General features: G+C 40.3%; 1 protein-coding gene across 3 annotated transcripts in view; it reads right to left on the reverse strand.

Annotated features, from left to right (window-relative positions):
* SMAD4 (SMAD family member 4) overlaps positions 1 to 23,322 on the reverse strand; it is a 54,854-nt gene extending 31,532 nt beyond the window's left edge. For all 3 annotated transcript variants that reach the window (XR_009247100.1, XM_058677113.1, XM_058677112.1), the window contains exons 1-4: positions 23,185 to 23,322; positions 6,127 to 6,506; positions 4,847 to 5,021; positions 4,147 to 4,176 (exon numbers count right to left, since the gene is read on the reverse strand). Coding sequence is in view for 2 of the 3 variants with exons in the window: in XM_058677113.1 (XP_058533096.1) it covers positions 4,147 to 4,176; positions 4,847 to 5,021; positions 6,127 to 6,375 (454 nt within the window). In the remaining variant the exon portion in view is untranslated. The remainder of the gene's footprint in view (positions 1 to 4,146; positions 4,177 to 4,846; positions 5,022 to 6,126; positions 6,507 to 23,184) is intronic.
* Between the last annotated feature and the right edge of the window lie 344 nt (positions 23,323 to 23,666).

The following is a 23,666-nucleotide window of genomic DNA, read 5'->3' on the forward strand; positions in this document are numbered from 1 at the left end:
GGAGGGACATATTCCAGATTCTAAAAGAAAAAAATTGTCGGCCTAGGATAACATATCCAGCAAAGCTTTCCTTTGTCTTTGAAAATGAAATACAATTCTTCCACAGTAAAGAAAAGCTAAAAGAATTTGCCTCTTCCAAACCTGCCCTACAAATGATACTTCAAGATGTTCTCTTGACAGAGAAGAGGAATAGCACCTACCGAAACCAAGGGCAAACGGGAAGAACATCCCAGTAAAATGACAACAGAAGACTAAACCAATGAACAACCCATTCCTAAAATTAGAGGACCAAAGTAACACCCATGTATATTAAACTCTGAATGTAAATCGCTTAAGCTCAATCAAACGTCATAGATTAGTAGACCGGATTAAAAAACAAAACCCATCTGTTTATTGTCTGGAGGAGACACACTTCACTAACAAAGATCAGTGGAAACTATATCGCATGGGTTTTGTTGTTTTCTGTTGGTTTCATCTCTTCAAAACACTTCTGATTAAATCATTCAGTGACTCGTAGATCATACAGTAGCATCATTTTCTTCAAGATGGGTCTTGATTTTCGTTTCTTCAGCTACACGTTAGTCATTTAATAGCATGTTATTTAACTTCTTGGTGTTGTTAATTTCTTTTTTCTCCCAGATGTTGATTTTGTTTTGTGGCTCTTCATTTAAGGGGATGTACAGTAGCTGAAAACTGTCATATCTAGTAACATGTCATTTAACTTCATGGAATTGTAAATTTCTATTTTTCTTTCTATTGTTGATTTTGTATCATGACTTTTCATTTGAGGGGATGTACAGTACCTGTGAAATGGAGACTAACATCCAGATATGAGGATGCAATGTAGGATGCATTTCTACTTCCAGACAAAGATGGACTTACAATGAAACTGTTCACTATACCTTCACAATAGGATTCTGGACTCTCTGCCATTGTCCATGCCCGCAATGATGGACATATGACTGAGTATGAAGAACTATATGTTAGTAATGATATAGAGGAACTAGGTGGGGAGGAGGGAACTGGGGAGGGGATAAGGGAATATGGGGCTGTACCATAAAATGACAGCAATAATAATAAAATGTAAAAACAAAAAACAAAAAAAATAAAAACAAAAAGATACAGGTTTTCATTTAAAAAACAGTTAAACATCCATTATTAACATTAATCAAATTATAAAATATAAGGAAAAAATGATTTGGGTCATAAGATGGGTACATCTTTTATTACAACCTCTAACAAAATGTTACAATTTCTTCATATGGATCCTGACATTTTTATGTAATTCCTAGACACCCTAGGGCTTCTGGTATTAGGATGGAGATTTTTTACTGATATACTGGTGACGTGTAGTGTATAAGGATATAGCTACTGATTTGAGAATGTTAACTGGACAACTTGATATTTATAACTTCTGTTTGCCAACTGACTCTGGATTTAATGAACAATAATATCTCCTCCAAGTCCCAACTGCATTCTGCTTTTAAACAGTTAATGCCCCAAATTTTCCTTATTTCAATACATTAGGTAAACCTTTCCAAGGAACGTCTAATGGGTAGTGGTCTACAGATATCTTTAACCAAACAACCAAATACTGTTTCTTAGGTGTAACTAGAAGAATCAACAAGGACAGAAGTCTGCAATATAATTTTGTTAACGCAAAAAGAAACACTATTGTAGCTTCATATGCAAGCTCACATGTATAAAATTATGTAAGTTTAAAAAAAAAAGGTCCAAAACAGTGTGCACAGGTTTTTAAGGAAGGAGTGAAATAATATGTGTATTCTTTCTGCATAAGATACACTGGAAGAAAACACCAGAAACTACTGAAAAGCGATTATCTGATAGGGAGGAAGGGGGATAGGGATGGGAGCACTTCTTTTCTCTGTATACCTTTTAAGAGTATTTTGATTTATGGACCATGTATTGCCTATTCAAAAAAATAAAATAATATAATATATATAGTATAGATTTTTTTAAACGTCCAGAAAAATAGACATTAAACTATTAAGTATTTCTCTTTAGGGTTTGCATTCAATAAATTCATTCACTGAAAAAATATTTACTCAGCACCTGTATTGTAGGTACTGTTCTAGCACTTAGAATCCATTCTTAACAAAAGAACTATCCCCTCACTCATAAGACACAGTCTGTGATGTCACCCTGTTTAAACATCTATTAGCAACTACTTCCTACTCCAGCTCCTCACAGCTGCCCAGCAAGCTTTCTGCCCTTTCCCAGCAGCACTCTCCTCATCTGGTAGTGTGGATAAACCCATTCATGCATCGTGAACAATATTCTCCAATCAGTTAGCTCAGTACCTGACAGTCAATGAGTACTCAGTATGAGCTACTATTGCTTAGCCACATTTTTAGAATAATCATACATATAATATATAGACCGAATGATTGTAAAATTGTCTACAATGGGTAAAGAATGCACTTTACATGCTGAAGCTCAGCCACCCCTCAGGGCTGTGTTCCTCATCACTGAAAGCAGGTAGGCTTTTTTATTTTTTATTTTCTCCATGAAACTGAGTTCCTCTGAATGAAAAAAAACAAAAACAAAAAGCCTTCTTTATCTTAGCAATTCTAGAACCTAACAGAGTATCAGACAATACATACTCGTTTGATATTTGTTAAACAAATACATGGGTCAATGTGGTCATGGAAACTTTCAGGAAAGAGATGAGATATGTTGGAAATGACTACCACAAGACCCCAACTCAAAAGTGAAGAAACTGCTTATTTTCTCAACTTTCAGTTATCCAGTTGTGTATTATTCCTTTGCTCAAATGTCGAGGCTCAAAGTATTTGCTGCCAGTCACCACTAGAAGGCTCCACACATGGGTGAAGACAGCACCCCAGTCACTAAGAAGGCAATCAATCCATACAATCCTATCAATAACAGGAACTGAATACACAGTAATATTAGGACAGGGAAGGAGTATGATAAGTCTTCATCTTCACAACCACCCTCAAGGAGAAATTGTGATACGGTTATTATCGCAGTCTACCAACCACTAACATCCATTGAGCTAAAAAAAAAAAAAAAAAAAAAAAAAAAGACGGAAAATTAAGATCTAAAGGGTATTTACATTAAAAAAAAAAACAAAAAAAAGGAAGTGACATGGTATCAATATGTGTGTGTCAGAGGCAGGGCCTGAAATTAATCTTAAAGCTACCATTTCCAGACCATAACAGCTCCCATAACCAACGAACCCTTTTCAGACACCTGTTAACCAATAACAAAGTACAAGCACTGGAGTCTTCTTGTTGTCAGAAGCGGAAAATGAAAATAAGTAGACAGCACGCTCTCCTTAAATGTTAAGGCCAGTTGACACCTGTGAGCCACCTCTCACATCCTGCCACAGTTCCAATTTCCCTCCAGAAAACCACACAACTGCACACCTCCTATGACAAGGGTTCTCTATCACAGTTTATCTGCAAATTCATCAGTTTCTAAAGAAATTAAAGTCCATTAACAAGTTCTAAGTAACAGACTTGAAGGTTTAATAACTCCATGTGCAAATGCTACACTAGGAAACAAAAACCACACCTTTCCATTTGCTCCAATTCCTCACTTCAAAAACACTTTTTCCTCTTTTAAAAGGGGATTTTATCAGCTGACTGGCACATGCTTTGAACTGGCCCTGTTTCACTTACTCAAATGTAACAAGACTAAAAAAATACTGAAACACATAATTTTAAAAATTCTCAACATTAGCATTCATTAAAGGTAGGATAAAATAAAGAATCAGTATCTTTAAAGGACATGTTATACATGATTATAAATTATCAAACATTTTTGGTGGTTAGATTCATTCAAAAAAATTCTGTGGGAATAGACAGTTTTTAATCAACCCAAAATATTTTTCCTTTGCATTTATGTTTCTGGTACATTCCACCATATTGTTTTTGAGTACTTTAACAAATGGCAATTCAACTTTAAAAAGCCAAAAGCAAATTTAAATCTAGTTTTAAATGCCCCCTACGAAACCCTACATTTCAAAAACGGTATGGTTTTTTTCTGATAATGTTATTGGTTCCTACACAAACTAATTCTAGGTCTGCCTGTTTATCCGTCTATCTATATAAAGGGGAGGAGCAAAACAAACAAAAATAAAGTTTTAAAAAAATTACCTACCATTACTCTGCAGTGTTAATCCTGAGAGATCTTAATTTTTAAAAGAAAAAAAGGAAACATTAATCACTATCATGAAAATATTTTCTGCTACATTTAAAATTACAGGATACAATTTTAAGATCAAGATTACATTCTGTTTTGAACCATTTCAATTCACGAGATACCTAGCATTACATAAGCTAATTAGATCTATAATTCTTTCCATCTTATTTTTTAAAAACAATATTCTTTTTAAAAAAGTTATTTATTTGAAAGAATGATAACAAGGGAGATACAGGCACATCTTTCACTCGTTGGTTTACTCTCCAAATGACCAAAACAGCTGGAGCTCGGCAAGGTTAAAGGCTAGAAATCAATCCAGGTCTCCTGCATGGACGGCAGGCCTAAGGATGTGGCCATCTGCTGCCATCCCAGGCACATTAGCAGGAAGTAGGATCACATGTGGAGCTTAACCTGTTGCTTCACAACACTAGCCATAAAATCAATGTTCTTAATGGTCACAATTTAGTTTTAACAGTCAAAATGCAAATTGGTTTCCCAGTTCAAATTTAAATATCTGTATTTCACTAGACATGTCTAACTCTTTAGCGTTACTAAAGTCCTTTAGTACCTAAATTTATAATTTACTCTTAGGAAAACTAAAACTGTATTGGGATCTTTCCCTTTTATGCTTGTAAGGAGAAAAGCAAAGTTCACTTACCAATTCCAGGTGAGACAACTCGTTCATAGTGATACGGATTGACACAGACACTATCACATTTTAAGTCAAATGCATACTGACAATATTTAACATGCTTTAGTTCATTTTTATGAAGGTCAGGCCATCTCCAGAGACGGGCATAGATCACATGAGGAAATCCTTTCCGACCAGCCACCTAGGAAAAATATACCATTGTTTCAGATTTTAGCTAAGACCTTTTACATGTGTTCTCATTTAACCCTCAAAAAAAACAAAACAAAAACAAAAAACAAAAAACTAGCCTTCACTTTGAGGAAACCAAAGCTCAAAACAACTAACTTGGCCATGTCTCATATTAGAGTTAGAATCTGAACCTAGGTATAATCTAAAGATTGAAGTTCAGGCATTAAAAATGCAAAAAGTATGAATTTGTTGTAAAACCTATACCTAAAATCTAGAAATAAAATTTTGAAATCTAAAATAAAATTTCCTGAAGTTCCCTTAAGCACAGGAGATAGATTTTGTAGTTCTACCCTAAAAGTGATCAGTGCAACATCTGATATCAGTGAAACATGATACCACATTCCTAAATTATAAAAGGATTAAGGATAATTTATTTCTAAACATGCAGACAATATCAAGAAAGAAAAAAGGCTACAAGAATGAATACCAAAGTGCTAAAGGTAGTTCTCTCAGTGTGAGCTCTCTTCTGCTTTTTATTTTTATTTTCCAAATTTTCTTCATTGAACTTTTTCTGAGTTAGAACATTAAAAAACTTTCAAGAGATATCTTTTGTATATTCTTCCATACATTCCCACAATGCATTTGGTACAGGATACACCGTATCTGAAGAGATGGAGCACGCATTAAATCATCCTACAGCTGGGCCCGGCGGCGTGGCCTAGCAGCTAAAGTCCTCGCCTTGAACATCCTGGGATCCCATATGGGCACCGGTTCTAATCCCGGCAGCTCCACTTCCCATCCAGCTCCCTGCTTGTGGCCTGGGAAAGCAGTTGAGGATGGCCCAATGCTTTGGGACCCTGCACCCGCGTGGGAGACCCGGAAGAGGTTCCTGGTTCCCGGCTTCGGATCAGCGCGCATCGGCCCGTTTCGGCTCACTTGGGGAGTGAATCATTGGATGGAAGATCTTCCTCTCTGTCTCTCCTCTCTGTATATCTGACTGTAATAAAATGAATAAATCTTTAAAAAAAAAATCATCCTACAGCAAGTCAAGAAAAATACTTAAGAATAATTTGTAATCTGTCACCAGAGAAGACAAGGAAGTCTACTATGACACTAACCTGCAGGCGTCCATCCAGCGTCCTCTGTATGGTAACACATTTACTAGGATGAGCTCCATTAGTAGTTATGGCTGTTATTAAAGAATCCAATTCATCTTTTTTCTCCTTCAGCTTCTTGACCAAACTTTCAATTGCTCTTTTTGCAAATGTTTCACTCTCCCCACCTTGTCTATGGCACATCAAACTATGTACAATGCTTAGACAGGCATCATTACTTGTTGGTGTATTCGTAATAGACATATTGTCCATTTGTTCAAGTTTTTTCTTTTAAACCAAATATGTCTCCAATTTCCAGAGCGATTTTGGTCTTTTGGAGACAGTGCAAAAGAATGGTTTAATGTTGCAAGGAAAATTGTTAGACATGTGGTGTTCCAAATAATCTAAAAGAGAGAGAGAGAGGAAAGATGAGAACACATTTTATAAAGTAGATTGAGCTACATGGAAAAAGAATGAATTGTTCTGGTTAAGTTAAGGTCTTACGTACATATTTAAATTTGACTTTAAAAAACTTAAAATATCACTGCTTTTGATATTCCAAAAATGCTATGAAATTAGGCCTTTTCATAATTACAAAGGATGCTTAATTGAGTCATGTTCAGTGTACTATTCATCTAAAAATAAAATCTTAACAGAATTTTGTAAAAGGATTACTTATGAGAATGAGCACTTTAAAATATTGACTAATTAATTAAACCTTAAACTCTTACCACTGGTACATATGAAAAATTCAGCATCTCCTGGTATACATTCTACTTAGCACTTAGTAACATCATCTTTGTTGAGACCATTGGTGATAATAAAAAGACAAATAGTTGTGCATCCTTATAACAACGGGAATATGCTCTGAGAATTAGTCATTAAGCAATTTCATTTATGTGTGAACATCCCAGGGCATATTTAAAAACTAAGACTATCACAACATCACCAGACAATATATTTGCATGGGACCAGCATCATATATACAATGTGGCAAAACATGCAGCACATATCTGTAACTTGATTTCAAATAGGGAAAAAGGATTCTAGCATACATTTTTCCAAAGAAGTTGGTTAATGAGTCTATAAAAGATGTCCAGGTATCATGCTACGAAAGCTAAGCCACTGGCTATGATGCCAGCATCCCAACATGATCAGCAGTTCAACTCCTGGATGCTCCACTTTTAACCAACTCCCTGCTAATCAATGCAATTGGGAAGGCAAATAGAAGATGGCCCAAATACCTGGGCCCTTCCACTCATGCAGAAGACAGGATAAAGTGCAATTTCCTCGGGAGGAGCCAGTGTGATCTCAATCTTGCTCCCTCTTTGTCTCTGTCGCTCTGTCTCTCTGTCTCTCTCTAATAAGCCTTTTAAATAACTCTGTAAAAAGCAAACAAGTGGGCCAGCACCATGGTATAATAAATTTAGCTTTTGTCTGTGGTGGCAGTATCCTATATGGGTGCAGTGTGAATTCCAGCTACTCTGTTTCCAATCTAGCTCCCTGCTAATGTGCCTGGGAGGGCAGCAGAAGATGGCCCAAGCCCTTGGACCCCTGCACCCCTGTGGAAAAGACCCAACAGAAGCTCCTGCCTCCTGGCTTCAGCAGTCATCTGGGGAGTGAAGCAACAGATGAGAGGTCTCTATACCTGTCCCTGTCTCTGTCTCTTCTCTTTTCTCTGCATTTAAATCAAAAATAAATAAATATTTGAAAAACACAAATAAGTAAAAGCAACAGAAGATGCTAACAAAATTAATCACTAAAGAGATGCAAATTAAAACCACAGTGAGGTACCGCTTGATACTGGGATGAATAAATAAAAAGATATATATTTGAATTTGGAAATTAGTTGAGAAATTGAAGCCCTCACAGAGCTGGTAGATAATACAGCCTGGCAATGGAGTTATCATAAGACTCAGCAATTCCATTTAACAATTTCCTCCCCCCAAAATGAAACCTATGTCCACACAAAAACCTGTCCATGAATGTTAACAGCAGCTTTGTTCCTAATAGCCAAAAACAGACATAACTCAAATACGTCAACTGACAAACGTACAAATAAAATGGGTATAACCATATGACAGACTATTACTCAGTCATCAAAAAGAACAAAGTGCTGATACATATTAGAACAGTAATGAATCTAAAAAAATCAACTAAATAAGTCGATCAAGAGAGATCACATAGTGAATAAATCCATTTGTATGAAATCTCAAAATAGGCAAATCCATAGACACAGAAAGTAAATGATGGCTGCCAGACACTGGGGAGAAGAGTGAGAAGTGACTGCTAAGAAGAATGGGATTCTTTGTGAGAGAGAAAGGACAATGAAATGTCTGAAAATTATAGTGCTAATGATTGAATAATTATACAATTATAGTAAAAAAACACTGAATTATGCACATTAAATAAATGAATTTCAAGTTATGTAAATTGTATCTTATTTTACATTGTGATTTCATTTTACTTCAAAGTCAAGGAAAAAGAGACAGCAATATTGCACTGATTCACTCCTCAAATACCGGAAACAGCAAGAGAAACCAGGAGTATGAAACTCAGTCCAGATATCCCATGTGGGTGCCAGGGAACCCACCACTTGAGTCACCATCTGCCACTCCCCAAGGTATATCCCAGCAGGAAGCTGGACTGCACTGACACAGGCACTCTGGTAAGGCAACTGTTGAGCCAAAGCCTACCTGACAAAGCTATTTTTCTAATGAGGGTGTACTAAATTCTTCAAAAAATATTACTTTGGAAATGGATACCAATGAAGACTCATTCAACAGGTATTCTAGGTATACCTGGAAGAATTTACCTGACTTCAAGATAACAAACTGAATAGGAAAAGGGGCCACTAGCCTAACAATGAACAATCTAAAGCAGGGCTGAAGCCTCTGCCTGGGAGGTTTTATCTGTTCACTCCAGGCTGACTTTGCTTTTATTTTATTTTGCTATTTAATTTTATCCTCTTTCCTGAATGCATAAAATTCACTCAACACCCTCTACAGAAAATTCATTGCTTTTTTGAGGATCCTGTACTAAAGCATCAACTCTCCCCAACAATCCAGCTTCAGAGAGTGTGGCACACCATGGCCGCACTACTCCACGCTCCCTCAGGTCCTTGACCTTCGTCTTTTTTTACCTGCTTCCTCCTTTCCATCTGCCCTCCTGGTGTTGCAGCTTTGAGCCTCCTTGGTATTTACATCAATAACTAGGTATTTAACCCATGTTTCTAGCATTACTCCTTTACACACATATTTTCTCTTTAACTCACTATAAGTTTCATGCACACAAGCACTTTCTCTTGTCTTTGAGTACATATCATTTACTTGCATTCAGTAAGAAAATGCTGATAATCAAAGATCACTTGCATGGCAAGTTATGGAATCAGAGCTCTAAAACAGAACCCCACTTTTTGGGGCCAGCATTATGGCACAGCAGCCATTGTCTTTAGCATGAGCATCCTATATACATGAACACTAGTTTGAGTCCTGATTGATCCACTTCCAATGCAGCTCCCTCCTAACCGGCTGAGAAAGCCAAAGATGACCCCAGTTTCTGGGCCCTACCACTCATGGGAAACCCAGATGCAGTTCCAGACTCCTGGCTTTGGCCTTGCAAAGCTCCAGCCATTGCAGCCGTTGGGTAACGAACCAGCAAATAAAAGATCCGTCTCTACCTTTCTCTGTAACTCTGCATTTCAAATAGGTACAAAAATCTTATCATACTATCCAAAGTTGTACAACTACCTAACGCCTGGAGCAGTTCAAAAGTCTTCACTGGGATTCATTTTACTTCCATATCCTAAAGTTTCCAAAGCACCTGACATTCTCCAAAGTTGTTCTTTGGGTTTTCTGTCACATTCCAGGAGAGATGCAATCACCAGCCACGCTGAATGGGTTTACACCCTGAAGCCAGGCCAACAACTGTACCAAGGCAAAGGGTCAGAAAATATCTGAAGGTCATCACTCATTTCAATACTAAAATCTCTACCCTAGGAGGAGTTTAACCCGTATTATCCTACCCCAACCTATGTTGGAACATGATTTTGAACTATGCCTGCAAAAATTCTGTAGTCACATCAGCATGTGATGACAAGAACGTCCACTCTTGCATGTTCATTTTCCTTTATAACATTAAAAGTATATCCATTTCCTCCGGCTTGGGGAGTCAACGTTTTTGGAAACAATTCCCTGTGGTCAACACATTTTCTGCAAGTAAATGACTTTGTGTGACAACTCCTGATGGTGCATTTCTTAATTAAACTGGCCAGGTAGCAGGCCACATTTTTTGTTTGCATAACAACTACTTAAAACCATCTGACTTCGTATAAAGTGTGTATAGAGCTCAAAGGAGAAACTTCACCTGAAGTATCTGGTACACAGCACTCAGTCGAAAGTAACAACTGTCTTAATACCAAAATATTTAAATGCTTTAAAGGAAGACTTTCCTAAAATTGATTATGCATATTTTCTTCTATTGTTGCAGAAAATGAACCAAGGCAGGAAACAAAAGTGAATCTCTGGTCTGCCACTAACAACTCAAAAGTGGTGGGGAGGCAAAACACGTAAGCGAACAAAATGTGCTGACTGAAGAACGTCAGAGTACAAGCACCTGCCCATCCACAGTGGGGGCATTTTATAATGCTACCCCCCTGCTCCCAAAGAAAGCAAAACATGCTCATGAAGACATGAAATCGTGTTTTTAAGTAGTGGTAATTTTTTTCATGGAGAAAAGAGAGAATGCAAGCAATCATATGTATGCCAAACAAAATACAACATGAACTCAAATAACACCCAAGAAAACTACCAGTATGAAATTACTGCGGGCCAAACTTTACAGTTTAAATTCCTACACTGAAAGCTTTAGGAAATGGAAACTATATTTGTCTTGCACGCCCTATCTATACAGTTCCTAGGATGGGCAAGTGCTCTATGCTGTCCAAAAAACAAATAAATAAAAATCCTTTTTGTCTCTGTTGTTATGACTTCCAATGTTAGCTTATGCTCTTTTGATTTAAAAAATGAAGCCACATTTTATCCACTGTGTTCTAGACATGCTTCAAAGTATAATTTGACAAATACCTCGACTTGAATTTCTCCCTGACACACTGTCTCCTCTCCTCTTAATCCTAGAGAACTGTTTCCCAGCTTTGTCTAGTGTTTCCTTGCATGTTACTTAACTATCTCCCTGAAACTTAAAACACACTCCTACTACAGTTTACCATGCCACATTATAGCCATTTGATTATGCACCACAAATGCATAAATTATAGAAAATAATCACATCTTCATCTTATACATGAACATTATGAACAATCCGACACAAACCAAGCCAAGCATCTCTCTAGTCTGTCCAATCTAGTTTGTCTAATCTTTAGAGTTTTCTTACAGTAAATTCCAAAGCATACAAATAACTTTAGTTGAATACATTTTCTAATATTATTTTCCAAAAAGATCTTTACCAATTTAAAATACTTGAGTGTCACTATTTAACCATAATCTTACCGTGGTAATCATATAAAAAAGTGTATATAAAAGCAATATGGAAACCAAAAACTGACCAACCAATAAACATGGTACCTACCATGTACAAAGCACTATAGACACAAGTAACATGCAATCAGAAAATGGTTCTCAACTCTATCAGACCAACACCTCACTTCTATAACAAATAAGCTATGTCACCCCCTTAGCTATGTTCAAACAAAACCTTAACCTGCTGATTTTTTTAAGTTTGAAAATGCCCGGGCCCGGCGGCATGGCCTAGCAGCTAAAGTCCTCGCCTTGAAAGCCCCGGGATCCCATATGGGCGCCGGTTCTAATCCCGGCAGCTCCACTTCCCATCCAGCTCCCTGCTTGTGGCCTGGGAAAGCAGTTGAGGAAGGCCCAATGCATTGGGACCCTGCACCCACGTGGGAGACCCGGAAGAGGTTCCTGGTTCCCAGCTTCGGATCAGCACGCACCGGCCATTGCGGAGTGAATCATTGGACGGAAGATCTTCCTCTCTGTCTCTCCTCCTCTCTGTATATCTGACTTTGTAATAAACTGAATAAATCTTTATTAAAAAAAAAAAAAGAAAATGCCCCAACCGCAACATCAAGAAAAATATTTATATTGAAATGTGTATTTCAATACACAAATGCTCAAGCATACTAACTAACCTAGAATATAAAATAAAGAGGCTAGATGCCTGCATTTATGCAAGAACCATAAATACAACAGCCACAAATTCTGAGTTTTCAAGACAGGAGTGTTTTTTGACTATTAAAATGCCACCATGGCTCTGCAGTTGGTGACATGAATTTTCCCTAATGATGAACTGCTGATAAAGTTTTAAACAAACAGAAAAAAAAAACCTGCAATGAAGAAATCAAACTAGATAAATTTAATTCCAAGAATATTTTAGTATAGATTAAAATTAAATTGACTTCCAATTATTTCCTCCTACATGAATTTTTGGAGCACCTAAAAGTCTTATACAGCACAGATGATCTTCACTGTCTGTCAAAGAATGGGACCACTGGTCCTACTTAACAAACTCTTCCCATGAGTTTCCATAACACCTGTTTAAGAACTCCAGTAATATTTAATAGTCTAGATATTACTGCACAAAATAATATGCACTAAAATAGGTAGGCATTAAAGCAATATGGGAGTTTAAGAGGGCATGGAAAGACTAGATAAGCTGAGTCTTGGCATGATTTATATAACAGATTAGGACAGATCAATCACAGTGACAACCAAAACCAACAATATCAATAGCTTAAAACAAAAGTTATGTTTCTGCCTTAGCTACAAGTTCATCACTGATCAACTTCAAAGTACTATACACTGTCATCCTTCAGGGAGCAGGCTGGCAATGGCTCCATCTCTATTCTTAAATGGCAAGGAAAGGGAAGGGACAAGACAACTCAAGTACCATCTGTAAATGCTGCCACTTCATTCACATGTGATTGCCCAAGGTCACAGGACATGCCAAAGTTCTCACCCAGAAAGAACTTGTGTCCCTTGGGAAAACATCCTGGCAATATCTGAAGACCTTTCCAATATAATAACTGGATGGAGAGTACATCTCAGCTTCTAGAAGGGAAAGGCAAGAATGGCTACTAAATGTCCTGGATGCACAGTAGAATCCTCCAGAATAGATAGCCCAAGGTCCAAAATGGTATCGTGCCAAGACTGAGAAACCTTGGACAATGCTTACCTTAAAGGAGCGAAGGGAGAAGCACAACACTTAGTTGTGCCAGAGAAGAGCTATGAAAGTATTGGAAGAATAGTATTACTGACTATATCATGTGTGCATAAAAATCTGCCAAATTGAAGGAGAATCATAGGATTCTCTGAAGAGAAGCTCTCCATTTCAGCAGCTGAGCCAGTGCCCAGCCTGACAAAGCAGCCACCCACTCCGCTATTTCAGAGATGGGAAGGAGTCCAAGGCAGGACAGTGACATCTCTCCAGCACCTTCCATCATAGAACTAGAGAGAACACAGACTCCTCACGCAATACTTCAAGCAGGAGTAATCAGTTTGGAAACTACCTGAGAATTAAACTAAAAAAATAAAAGCAGAGCCACGAGTTAGCAGTCTGAGGATTCTGGCGAGAGCCTGGATCCAGCAGTTTGAGGTCAGCTGTACATCAAGACCACAAAACAGCGGATTCCTCTGTTTACCATATGTTCCATAATACATAACTAAACAAGAAGCTTCCTTACTAATATTTTCAGAAATAGCAGTAATACAAACCAATCAACAGACCCAAGTAATAATCCAGACAACACAAAGAACTAGTTACTTTTAATACAGAAGTTACTAAAAATTCTAGTCTTGGAGACCACTGCAGTAGTGCAGCAAGCTAATCCTCCACCCTGTGGTGCTGGTATCCAATATGGGACGGATTCCTGTCCTGGCTGCTCTACTTCCAATCCAGCTCTCTGTTAATAGCCTAGAAAAGCAGTGAAGGATAGCCCAGGCAATTGGACCTGTGCACCTACATGAGAGAACCAGAAGAAGCTCCTGGCTCCTGGGTCCTGGCTTCAAATCAGCTCAGTTCTGGTAGTTGTGGCCATTTGGGGAGTGAACCAGCAGATGGAAGATCTTTTTGTCTCTTTTTCTCTCTGTAAGATCTATCTTTCAAATTAAAAAAAAAAATCTAGTCTTGGGAATCCCTTCATTTGCATTACTGAGTAAAGCAAATAGTTTTCCATTAGAAAATTCATCATACAAGTTACAATAAAATATTAAAATTTATTACATTAATTTTTTTAAATTAAAAGATAACACAAGAAATACTTTCCAAAAGAAAATAGCCATTGACACTTACACTTCACAAAGTTATCAACTTAACAGGAAACAGCTATAGTCTCATAGATGCTTCTGCCATCTACCATGATAAGTTATTTTGATTAAAGTACATAAAGAAAAGACATGTTATAAAAAAGGATTATAGTATTAACCTTTTTGGATAATGGATATTCGTCTTTTATTCAACACAAAAACACAGCAATTCTTATTTACAACTTTTAAATAATCCTAATGATTCCTTAACTTCAAGCTGTAATTTACTTTAGTATAGAATTTGAACCTATATCAAATGAACTTTATAACTTATTATTTGGACTCAGCCATCTACACTTGATTTCAAAAATCATGAATTCTTCATTTGGGAAAACACTGATTCAATGAGTATGCATAACTTTCAGAATATACATCATTTTTTAATTCCTGAAAGATCTTACACAATGCATACTTCCAAACTCATATCCTTCAGGATCACTCCCAATATCACCAGAAAAATCTTTATTAAGAAACTGATAAATTCCTAATGACAGGTTCAAGCTTTCCAAAAATCTAATTTTCACTTGAAAGATCAAAATTTTAATACTGAATAAAAGGCTCACTATATTATCAAAAAAGAACTGTGGTTTATCTGTCATTTCGTTATGTAAAAATTAAAATCATATTCTACATTTAGAAAGCAGCCAGTTTAGCTTGCAGCTCACACAAGCGCTTTTCCTAGGAATAAGTACAGTATTTCGATGTCCACAATGCTTCAAGCATACTTCCTATTTAATCATACTAAATATTTTTTAAAAACTCAATGCACTTCAGGGGAGAGATTTTAAAAACTGAAACTGTTTACTGCTTCAGCAAGCATTCTTGAGTGAAACTGCTATTTTTTTCAAATATTTAACGTGTACTTACACGTTAAGAACAAGGACTCATATACAATTGGGCAACTGCCCTGACTGAGCCAACGTGCCAGTACTTTACTCATCATTGCTCCTTTACCAACAGTGTAAATGTCAACGTGATGAAAGGGAAAAGAAAGCTTTGGTTTTACTCTCAAAACTAATTTGACTTTGTGAACCCCTTAAATAAAAGGGTCCAGGTGATCCCTCAGGAGTCTAAGGAATCATACTTTGGGAATCACTTAAAATTTTTCCTATTTACTTGTTTGTTATTTGTTTGGCATGCAAACACTGAATGATTGAGAAAGGAGCGGCAGCAGGGAAGGAGGGCCCATTCTTTCCCCAGGTGTCTGCAATCACTGAAGCCTGGCGCTGAAAATTCAATCCAGATCTCCCAAAGTAGAGTGCCCAATTACAGGAGTTATCAGTGCTGCCCTTCAGGATCTGCAAGAAGCATAAATCAAGAGCTGGAGTCAGGAACTTCCTGAAAGAGGAAGCTGGAGTTAGGAACCAATGCCAGGCATCAAACCCACATGGGCTGTCTTAATCACTACAACCATCCACCCCAAAGCAACCATTTTAAAAGATGTGGAGACTAAAGCTGTACTTTAATGAACTGGAAAATAGATTTTCTACAACTTTTAAGTGGGGCCCGGCACCTTGCATGCACCAGGATTCCACATGGGCGCTGGTTCGTATTCCCACTGCTCCACTTCCCTTCCAGCTCTGCGCTTTTGGTCTAGCAAAGCAGAAGAGGACAGCCTAAACGCTTGGGACCCTGCACCCACAGAGGAGACTTGGAAGAAGCTCCTGGCTCCTGGCTTTGGAACACTCAGCTCCGGCTGTTGCAGCCGCTTGGAGAGTGAACCGGCGAATGGGAGATCTTTCCTCTGTACCTCCTTCTCTTTGTAACTCTGACTTTCCCCCAAAAAATAAATAAAACTTAAAAAAAAAAAAACTTTTAACTGAAGGAGACTGTCAGGTCATCTGTCTTATTCTCACAGAGGGGCTAGCAAATCACTCAGACTAGTTCAGCTCTACTTTACAGGCATCCACAGTCTGGTGGACAACCAGGGCTTCACCTTGACAAAGCACCCTAGGAATCAGAGCTGCTGTCGGTTTCACATAGAACTGACTCAGTCAATAACTTCACCTTACAAACTATCAAAACAGGGCCCGGCAGCGTGGCCTAGCAGCTAAAGTCCTCACCTTGAAAGCCCCGGGATCCCATATGGGCACCGGTTCTAATCCTGGCAGCTCCACTTCCCATCCAGCTCCCTGCTTGTGGCCTAGGAAAGCAGTCGAGGATGGCCCAGAGCACTGGGACCCTGCACCCACGTGGGAGACCCGGAAGAGGTTCCGGGTTCCTGGCTTCGGATCGGCACTGCACCGGCCGTTGCAGTCACTTGGGGAGTGAATCATCGGACAGAAGATCTTCCTCTCTGTCTCTCCTCCTCTCTGTATATCTGACTTTGTAATAAAAGTAAATAAATCTTAAAAAATATATATCAAAACAAATTACACACCATAATATATGCAACTGACTGAAAAACTACTTATATGGGCCAGGTGAGGTACCCTAGTGGCTAAAGTCCTCGCCTTGCACATGCCCAGATCCAAAATATAGGAGCCAGTTTTATCCCAGTGGCCTCACTTTCCCATCCAGCTCCCAGCATGTGGCCTGGGAAAGCAGCTGAGGATGGCCCAAAACCTTGGGACCCTGCAACCACATGGAAGACCCAGAAGAGGCTCCGGGTTTCTGGCTTTGGATAGGCGCAGTTCCAGCCACAGTAGCCACTTGGGGAGTAAATCATCAAATGAAAGATCTTTCTGTCTCTCTTCCTCTCTGCATATCTGACCTTCCAATAAAATTTTTTTAAAAATATTCATATTTATATGGTATAAAAAAATTACTCCTTCAATTAAGTTTAGATACACCCAGTATGCTGATGTATAAGGATTCCTGGCTTAGTTTCTCCCATTTAGTGCTACTTTAGCATTCACTCACCAGATGTTTCAATTATTACAATGACTGGCCATTTATAGATAACAAATGTGCTAGAATTCACTATTAAATATCACTAAAAAATATCCTTAACTTAATCTTACTAAAAACTCACACTGACCTGAGAAAGATCTGACTTCATTTGCTATGGAAATCAGGAGCTGGCATCACCATGCTCAGGGGCCTACAACACCAGCTGCCCACACAGGTGCTAGCTGCTCTACCTCTGGTCCAGCTCTCTGCTGATGTACCTGTGAAGGCAGAGAACAGCGGCCAGATCCTTGGACCCTAGCACCCACATAAGAGATCCACACGGAGCTCCTGGTTCTTGGCTTCAGCACAGCCGCTGTGGCTATTTGGGCAGTGAGCCAACAGCATTCTCTCTAACTCTACCTCTCAATTAAGTAAGTCATTTAAAATTACACAGAAACGATGCTTCACTATGAAAAATATTCAAAAGTCCTATTTTTAATCATAAATAAGATATGCATCACAATATGTGAATTGGAGCTTGATAAGTTCACACTTTACAAAAACAAAGCAATAAGGATAAGCATGTTAAAATAATCAAAGCGTTCAAAAACCAATTTTTAAAAATACTGTACAGATGAATGTTTCTGGAAATGTGGTACTGATTCCCATGTCTTCATGTCATTACCATTTTAAATCAGTGTGTGTGTTGGGTCAAGGAAGGAAAAACATCTTCTTTTTAAAAAACAGCTTATCCACAGACAGAAAAGCAACAAACTCTATATACCAGCCCTTGGAAATGACTTTAGGTGACGCAAGTGGAGCCCTGAACTTAACTCTGGGATAAAACTAGAAAACTGCTAGCTAGCGGGGGTAGTTAAACTATATGAACGGGCCTGGCGGCGTGGCCTAGCAGCTAAAGTCCTCGCCTTGAACATCCCGGGATCCCATATGGGCGCCAGTTCTAATCCCGGCAGCTCCACTTCCCATCCAGCTCCCTGCTTGTGGCCTGGGAAAGCAGTCGAGGACGGCCCAATGCATTGGGACCCTGCACCCGTGTGGGAGACCTGGAAGAAGTTCCTGGTTCCCGGCTTCGGATCAGCGCGCATCGGCCCGTTGCGGCTCACTTGGGGAGTGAATCATCAGACGGAAGATCTTCCTCTCTGTCTCTCCTCCTCTGTGTATATCTGGCTGTAATAAAATGAATAAATCTTTTAAAAAAAAATAAAGTATATGAACAACTTTCTCACAGTAAGTTAAGTGCAGACAGCAAAAGCTAAATCAATACAGCTTGCCTCTCAAAAAGTGACCAATTAATTGGTGGCTTGCAAATTTTGTGGTTTCCAAGCAGGTTAATCCCCTAAGATTATATTTCATTAGGAATTTAAATGCTAATTTAAGCACTTAAAAATTGTTCATTTCTAAAAGAACAAGCAAGCATTTTAGAGCAACTTAAAAGAAGAGCAACTTCCTATTTAAAATACTGATAAACCAACTCCTCAAAATGGGAAGTACAAGTTGCTGAAACTTGTTCCCAAATCATTCCGATGGACTGAAACTAAGAAAGATGGAAAGAAAACAGAGAGGGAGGAGTAGAGAAAGAATTAAAACAAATGCACAGATACCTTCAGCAGACCTATCAGGTTAGCCATGAGATGACATCGCACCTGTGGAGGAGCATGCCCCTGAACATACAGTTTACAAAAGGGAAACAGCTCAGAGGACAAACCAACAGAGATCCCTAAAGGCCCAACCACTATGGTGCTCTAAATTGGTCACGTTCTACACCTGAACCACAACTTATAGGGGTAAGATTACGAGAGCAGCATTTTGTAAAGCTCCTAAAGTACACCCAAAGTGGAAAACCATTCCCGAAACCTTGAGAGAAAAACACAATGATTAAACTCAACTCAGTTACAAAGCTGTCAAAACTGCAAAACACCCCCTGTAAGCATTACCTTTTCTTCACTCTCACTTGGTTCAAATTTTCCTGGATGCCAATTACACCATGTAACTACCAAGGTGACACAACCTAAAAATACCTTGTTCCTGAGAAACTGGAATTAGCCAAATTTCCCATTACCAAAATTAGACATTTTAGAAGAAAAAGTCTAAATCTGACTCACTACCAAGTACATTTGTATATTTGTATCATACTGAAAGTAGTTCAAATGAATAATAAACACATTTCTCAACCGTTTGAATTTCCCATTTTAAAACAATTAAGTCTTCAATTATTGCACAAAAAGCCTTAAATGTGATAATTTAACAATCTGTTATGCTTTATTATGTACACTTTAGCATTCATTTAATACAGAAAACAAGACATCAATGAGATAGTTTGGTTTTTTTTAAAAATTTTATTATTATTATTGGAAAGCCAGATATACAGAGAGGAGGAGAGACAGAGAGGAAGATCTTCCATCCGATGTTTCACTCCCCAAGTGAGCCGCAACGGGCCGATGCGCGCTGATCCGAAGCCAGGAACCTGGAACTTCTTCCGGGTCTCCCACATGGGTGCAGGGTCCCAAAGCTTTGGGCCGTCCTCGACTGCTTTCCCAGGCCACAAGCAGGGAGCTGGATGGGAAGTGGAGCTGCCGGGATTAGAACCGGCGCCCATATGGGATCCCGGGATGTTCAAGGCGAGGACTTTAGCTGCTAGGCCACGCCGCCAGGCCCAATGAGATAGTTTTAATCAGGTTAGTTTAGTATGAGGTTAAGTGTCACCTCAGAATATTATTCATCACAACTTTAAGAAAAACAAAGCAACTCTGCTGAACCACACTAATATACAATGCTTAAAGAACCATTTGCTAGAAGCCAGCTTGGTGGCACAGTGGGTTAAGCTGCATCCCATTACTGGAGCGTGGGTTCAGTCTGGGCTCCTCTGCTTCTGACCCATCTCCCTGCTGATGCGCCTGGAAAGCAGCAGTAAACAACACAAGCACTTGGACCCCTGCCCGCCACAGGAACTCTTGGCTTGGGTCTGGCCCAGCCCTGATGGTGGCAAGCGTTTGGGAAGTCAGTCAGTAGATGAAGGACTTCTTTCTCGGTCTCTCTCTTTTCCCTTCTCAATCCACCTTTCAAATAAACCAAAAAAAAAGGGCGGGGGCATCATTTTCTCTAAAATCACTAACTGAAAATGAAAGAAGAAAAGGCATGGCTGGGGAAAAAAATAAAACGGAGTAAATCCTAAACATCAGAAAAATAATGTATGCTTTTCAAAAGCAGGAAAAATTTAGACAAGACTAACTGTAATGAACACTGTAAATCCTGTAGGGTTAACTATCTCCATGGAATCCTCAGCAACACACAGCTCAAACACAACAGCGGTGTCTAAACAGGTTACTATAACACTGGGCAAATCAGAAAAAAAGACAGCATCTAAGTCATATCTGGATTATGATGCTTGCTTCTTAATTGGGGGGAGGGGGTGATTATTAGGAGGAGATCGGAACAGAAACGCTGCAAAAGAATTTACACAAAAGCAGAGAAATACCTAAATTACAATGTAACTCAAAGAAAGTTTAAGTTGTTAAAAAAAATAAAATCTGCTGCTTCCTCAAGCTAGAAGAGCTGCTTCAAGCAGCAAACTCATCATAAAAGGTCAATAATCCACCTAAGATTTATTCTAAAATATTTCAAAATTACTGTCTCAGCATGAATTTTCATTAAATCCAAAAGAGATTTGCAGGGTATTTTTTCCTAAGCTCTAGATTTTCTGTGGTGGCACTTAACAGAGAAGTACGTACTCCTCACTCAAAACAATTCTTTTAACTGAGATGCAATACCTCTTTAAAGCAAACTCACCCAAAAGCCTGGAAAGCAAAGCCACTTCTATTAATAGATTTACAAAACTCAATTTTCTCTAGAAAGGCTTTTAATTTCGAGAACCTAGACTTACACAATTAATCATCACTTTGACTCCTAAAGGTACTTCTCCATCAAAATGCTTGGCCTGGGCCCGGTGGCGTGGCCTAGCGGCTAAAGTCCTCGCCTTGGATGCGCCGGGATCCCATATGGGCGCCGGTTCTAATCCCGGCAGCTCCACTTCCCATCCAGCTCCCTGCTTGCGGCCTGGGAAAGCAGTTGAGGACGGCCCAATGCATTGGGACCCTGCACCCGCGTGGGAGACCTGGATTGGCGCACACTGGCCCATAGCGGCTCACTTGGGGAGTGAAACATCGGACGGAAGATCTTCCTCTCTGTCTCTCCTCCTCTCTGTATATCTGACTTTGTAATAAACATAAAAAAAAAAATGCTTGGCCTGCCTCAATTACATTTGTTCTGTAACAAATTTACTTCAGAAAAAAAATTCAGGGGCCAGCATGATGGCATGAACGCTAATTCTCAATCTGCAGCACCAGCATCCCACATGGGCGCTGGTTCAAGTCCTGGCTGCTCCACTTCCAATCCAGCTCCCTGCTAACGTGCATGGGAAAGCAGTGGAGGAACTCAAGTCTTTGGACTCCCAAACCCACATGGGAGACCGAGAAGAAACCCCGGGCTCCTGGCTTCAGATCAGCTTAGCTCTGGCCATTGCAGCCATTTGGGGAATGAATCAGGATGGAAGATCTATTTCCCTCTCTCTGTAAATATGCCTTTCAAATAAGAATAAATAAATATTTAAAACTGATAGATTTTTGGAAAAGTATTATAAAACTATATCAATCAGTAACAAATTGCAATGTCGACTAATTATACCAGAACTTAACCATCATAGAGACACTAAGTCCTTAGCAGGAAAATAAAATTGTATGAAATATAGTCTCAGTAAAGCACAGCAAACACAATTTATGAAATTACAGTAAGATTATTCAAATGTAATGCACTAGGTCTAATTATCAAAGTATGCATTTCTGTATTTCCTATTGAGCCTCTAAATGGTTTCAGTCAGCAAAAAGTACTGCACCCACTTCTTAAACACTAGAATAACCAAACTGATACTCAGACTAAAAGAATATTAATTCTGGCAAAAGTCAAAGGTCGTTAAAAAATCAGTCTGCAAACAGTGAACCCGGGGCACTTAAAGTGATCTGCCCCTCTTTGGTTCTACACTCTGTCTTAAATCACTAGCAACTGCACTTTAAATGATGCTACAAAGACTTAGAGCACTAAAAATTAATTTCGAAAGAACTGAAGGGGGGCAGGGCCACACAGCTTCATACTGGGATTTATAAAGCTTCTGTAATCCCAAAGAGACCTTGCGAGTTAACTTAGCACCTCCCGCTAGTCTTTGAAAACCTAGCTGGACAAATTATCACTGCGGGAGGTGGGGGGGCGATATGATAGAGCCACCGCCCACCACCCTGCACCGATTTCACGTTCGGAACCCGCAGCCCCAACAATAAGACAAACCGCGGCTTTCCTGAGGGGGCGCGTTTTCATTAGAGGGAGCGGGGTTGGGTGTAAAAGGGGATTCCTGCAGACCGCCGCCGCCACCCCACACCAGGACGGCAAAGTAAACAAACTAGAGCCAGAAACGTGAACTCGAGATGACAGGACCAGGAAGAGAAAAACAAGGGACAAAGAGAGAGCCCACATCGACTTGAGGAGAGACTGACAACTTTGAGATCCCAAGCAACTCGGTCCTCCGATCCGACCCGCCTGTGCAGCAGGGGGTGACGGCCCAAACTCCTCTGGGGAGGGAACAACAAAGAGCGGCGGCCGCCGCCGCGGGAGTCGCTCTCGATTCTCCCACACGAACTACAGGAGCCCGACCGGGCGAGCCGAGGGTCGGCGAGGCTCCGCGGCCGCCCGAGGGGCCGGCCCCTCCGGCGGCCGCGGTCACTCGCCCTCCGGGCCGATCCGCCCGCGTCCCGCGCGCTCGTCGCCGCGGCCGCCGCCGGGAGCCCGCCCCGGGGCGAGGTGCGCGGGCCCGGGCCGCGGGAAGGGGAGGGGAGATGGCGCGGTTTACCTGGGCTCGGGCGGTGACGACCAAGGTCTCCGCTAGTCCGCCGGCGCTGGCCTGGCCGGAGCGCTCCGAGGCGTCCCAGCCGGCCGGGCCGCCCCTCCTTGAGCGCCGCGCGGGCCGGGCCGCCTCGAGCTCCCGGGCCGCCCCGCGGCGGCGGCGGCGGGGAGGAGGAGGAGGAGGAGAGGGGGGCCTCTCTCGCGGGGCGCCCAGCTCCCCTCACCCGCTCCCGCCCCCCGCGGGCGGCCGGGGAGCTGTGGAACAGGGCCGGAAGGGCCTCCCCGTGGAGGGCCGGGCGACCGAGAACGCGAGCTCCGTCACCCGAGCCGCTCCGTTACCGCAGCGGCGACGACGACCGGGGCCGTGTTGTTGCTGCCAACTTGTCGGGAGGACACTGAGCATGCGCGCGCGGAGACCACATCCGGGTAATTTCAGGGTTTGGCCCTTTCTCCCCCCACCACCTCCACACACACACACACACACACACT

Source organism: Ochotona princeps, chromosome 18, assembly GCF_030435755.1.
Source record: "Ochotona princeps isolate mOchPri1 chromosome 18, mOchPri1.hap1, whole genome shotgun sequence".
Classification (NCBI taxonomy): domain Eukaryota; kingdom Metazoa; phylum Chordata; class Mammalia; order Lagomorpha; family Ochotonidae; genus Ochotona; species Ochotona princeps.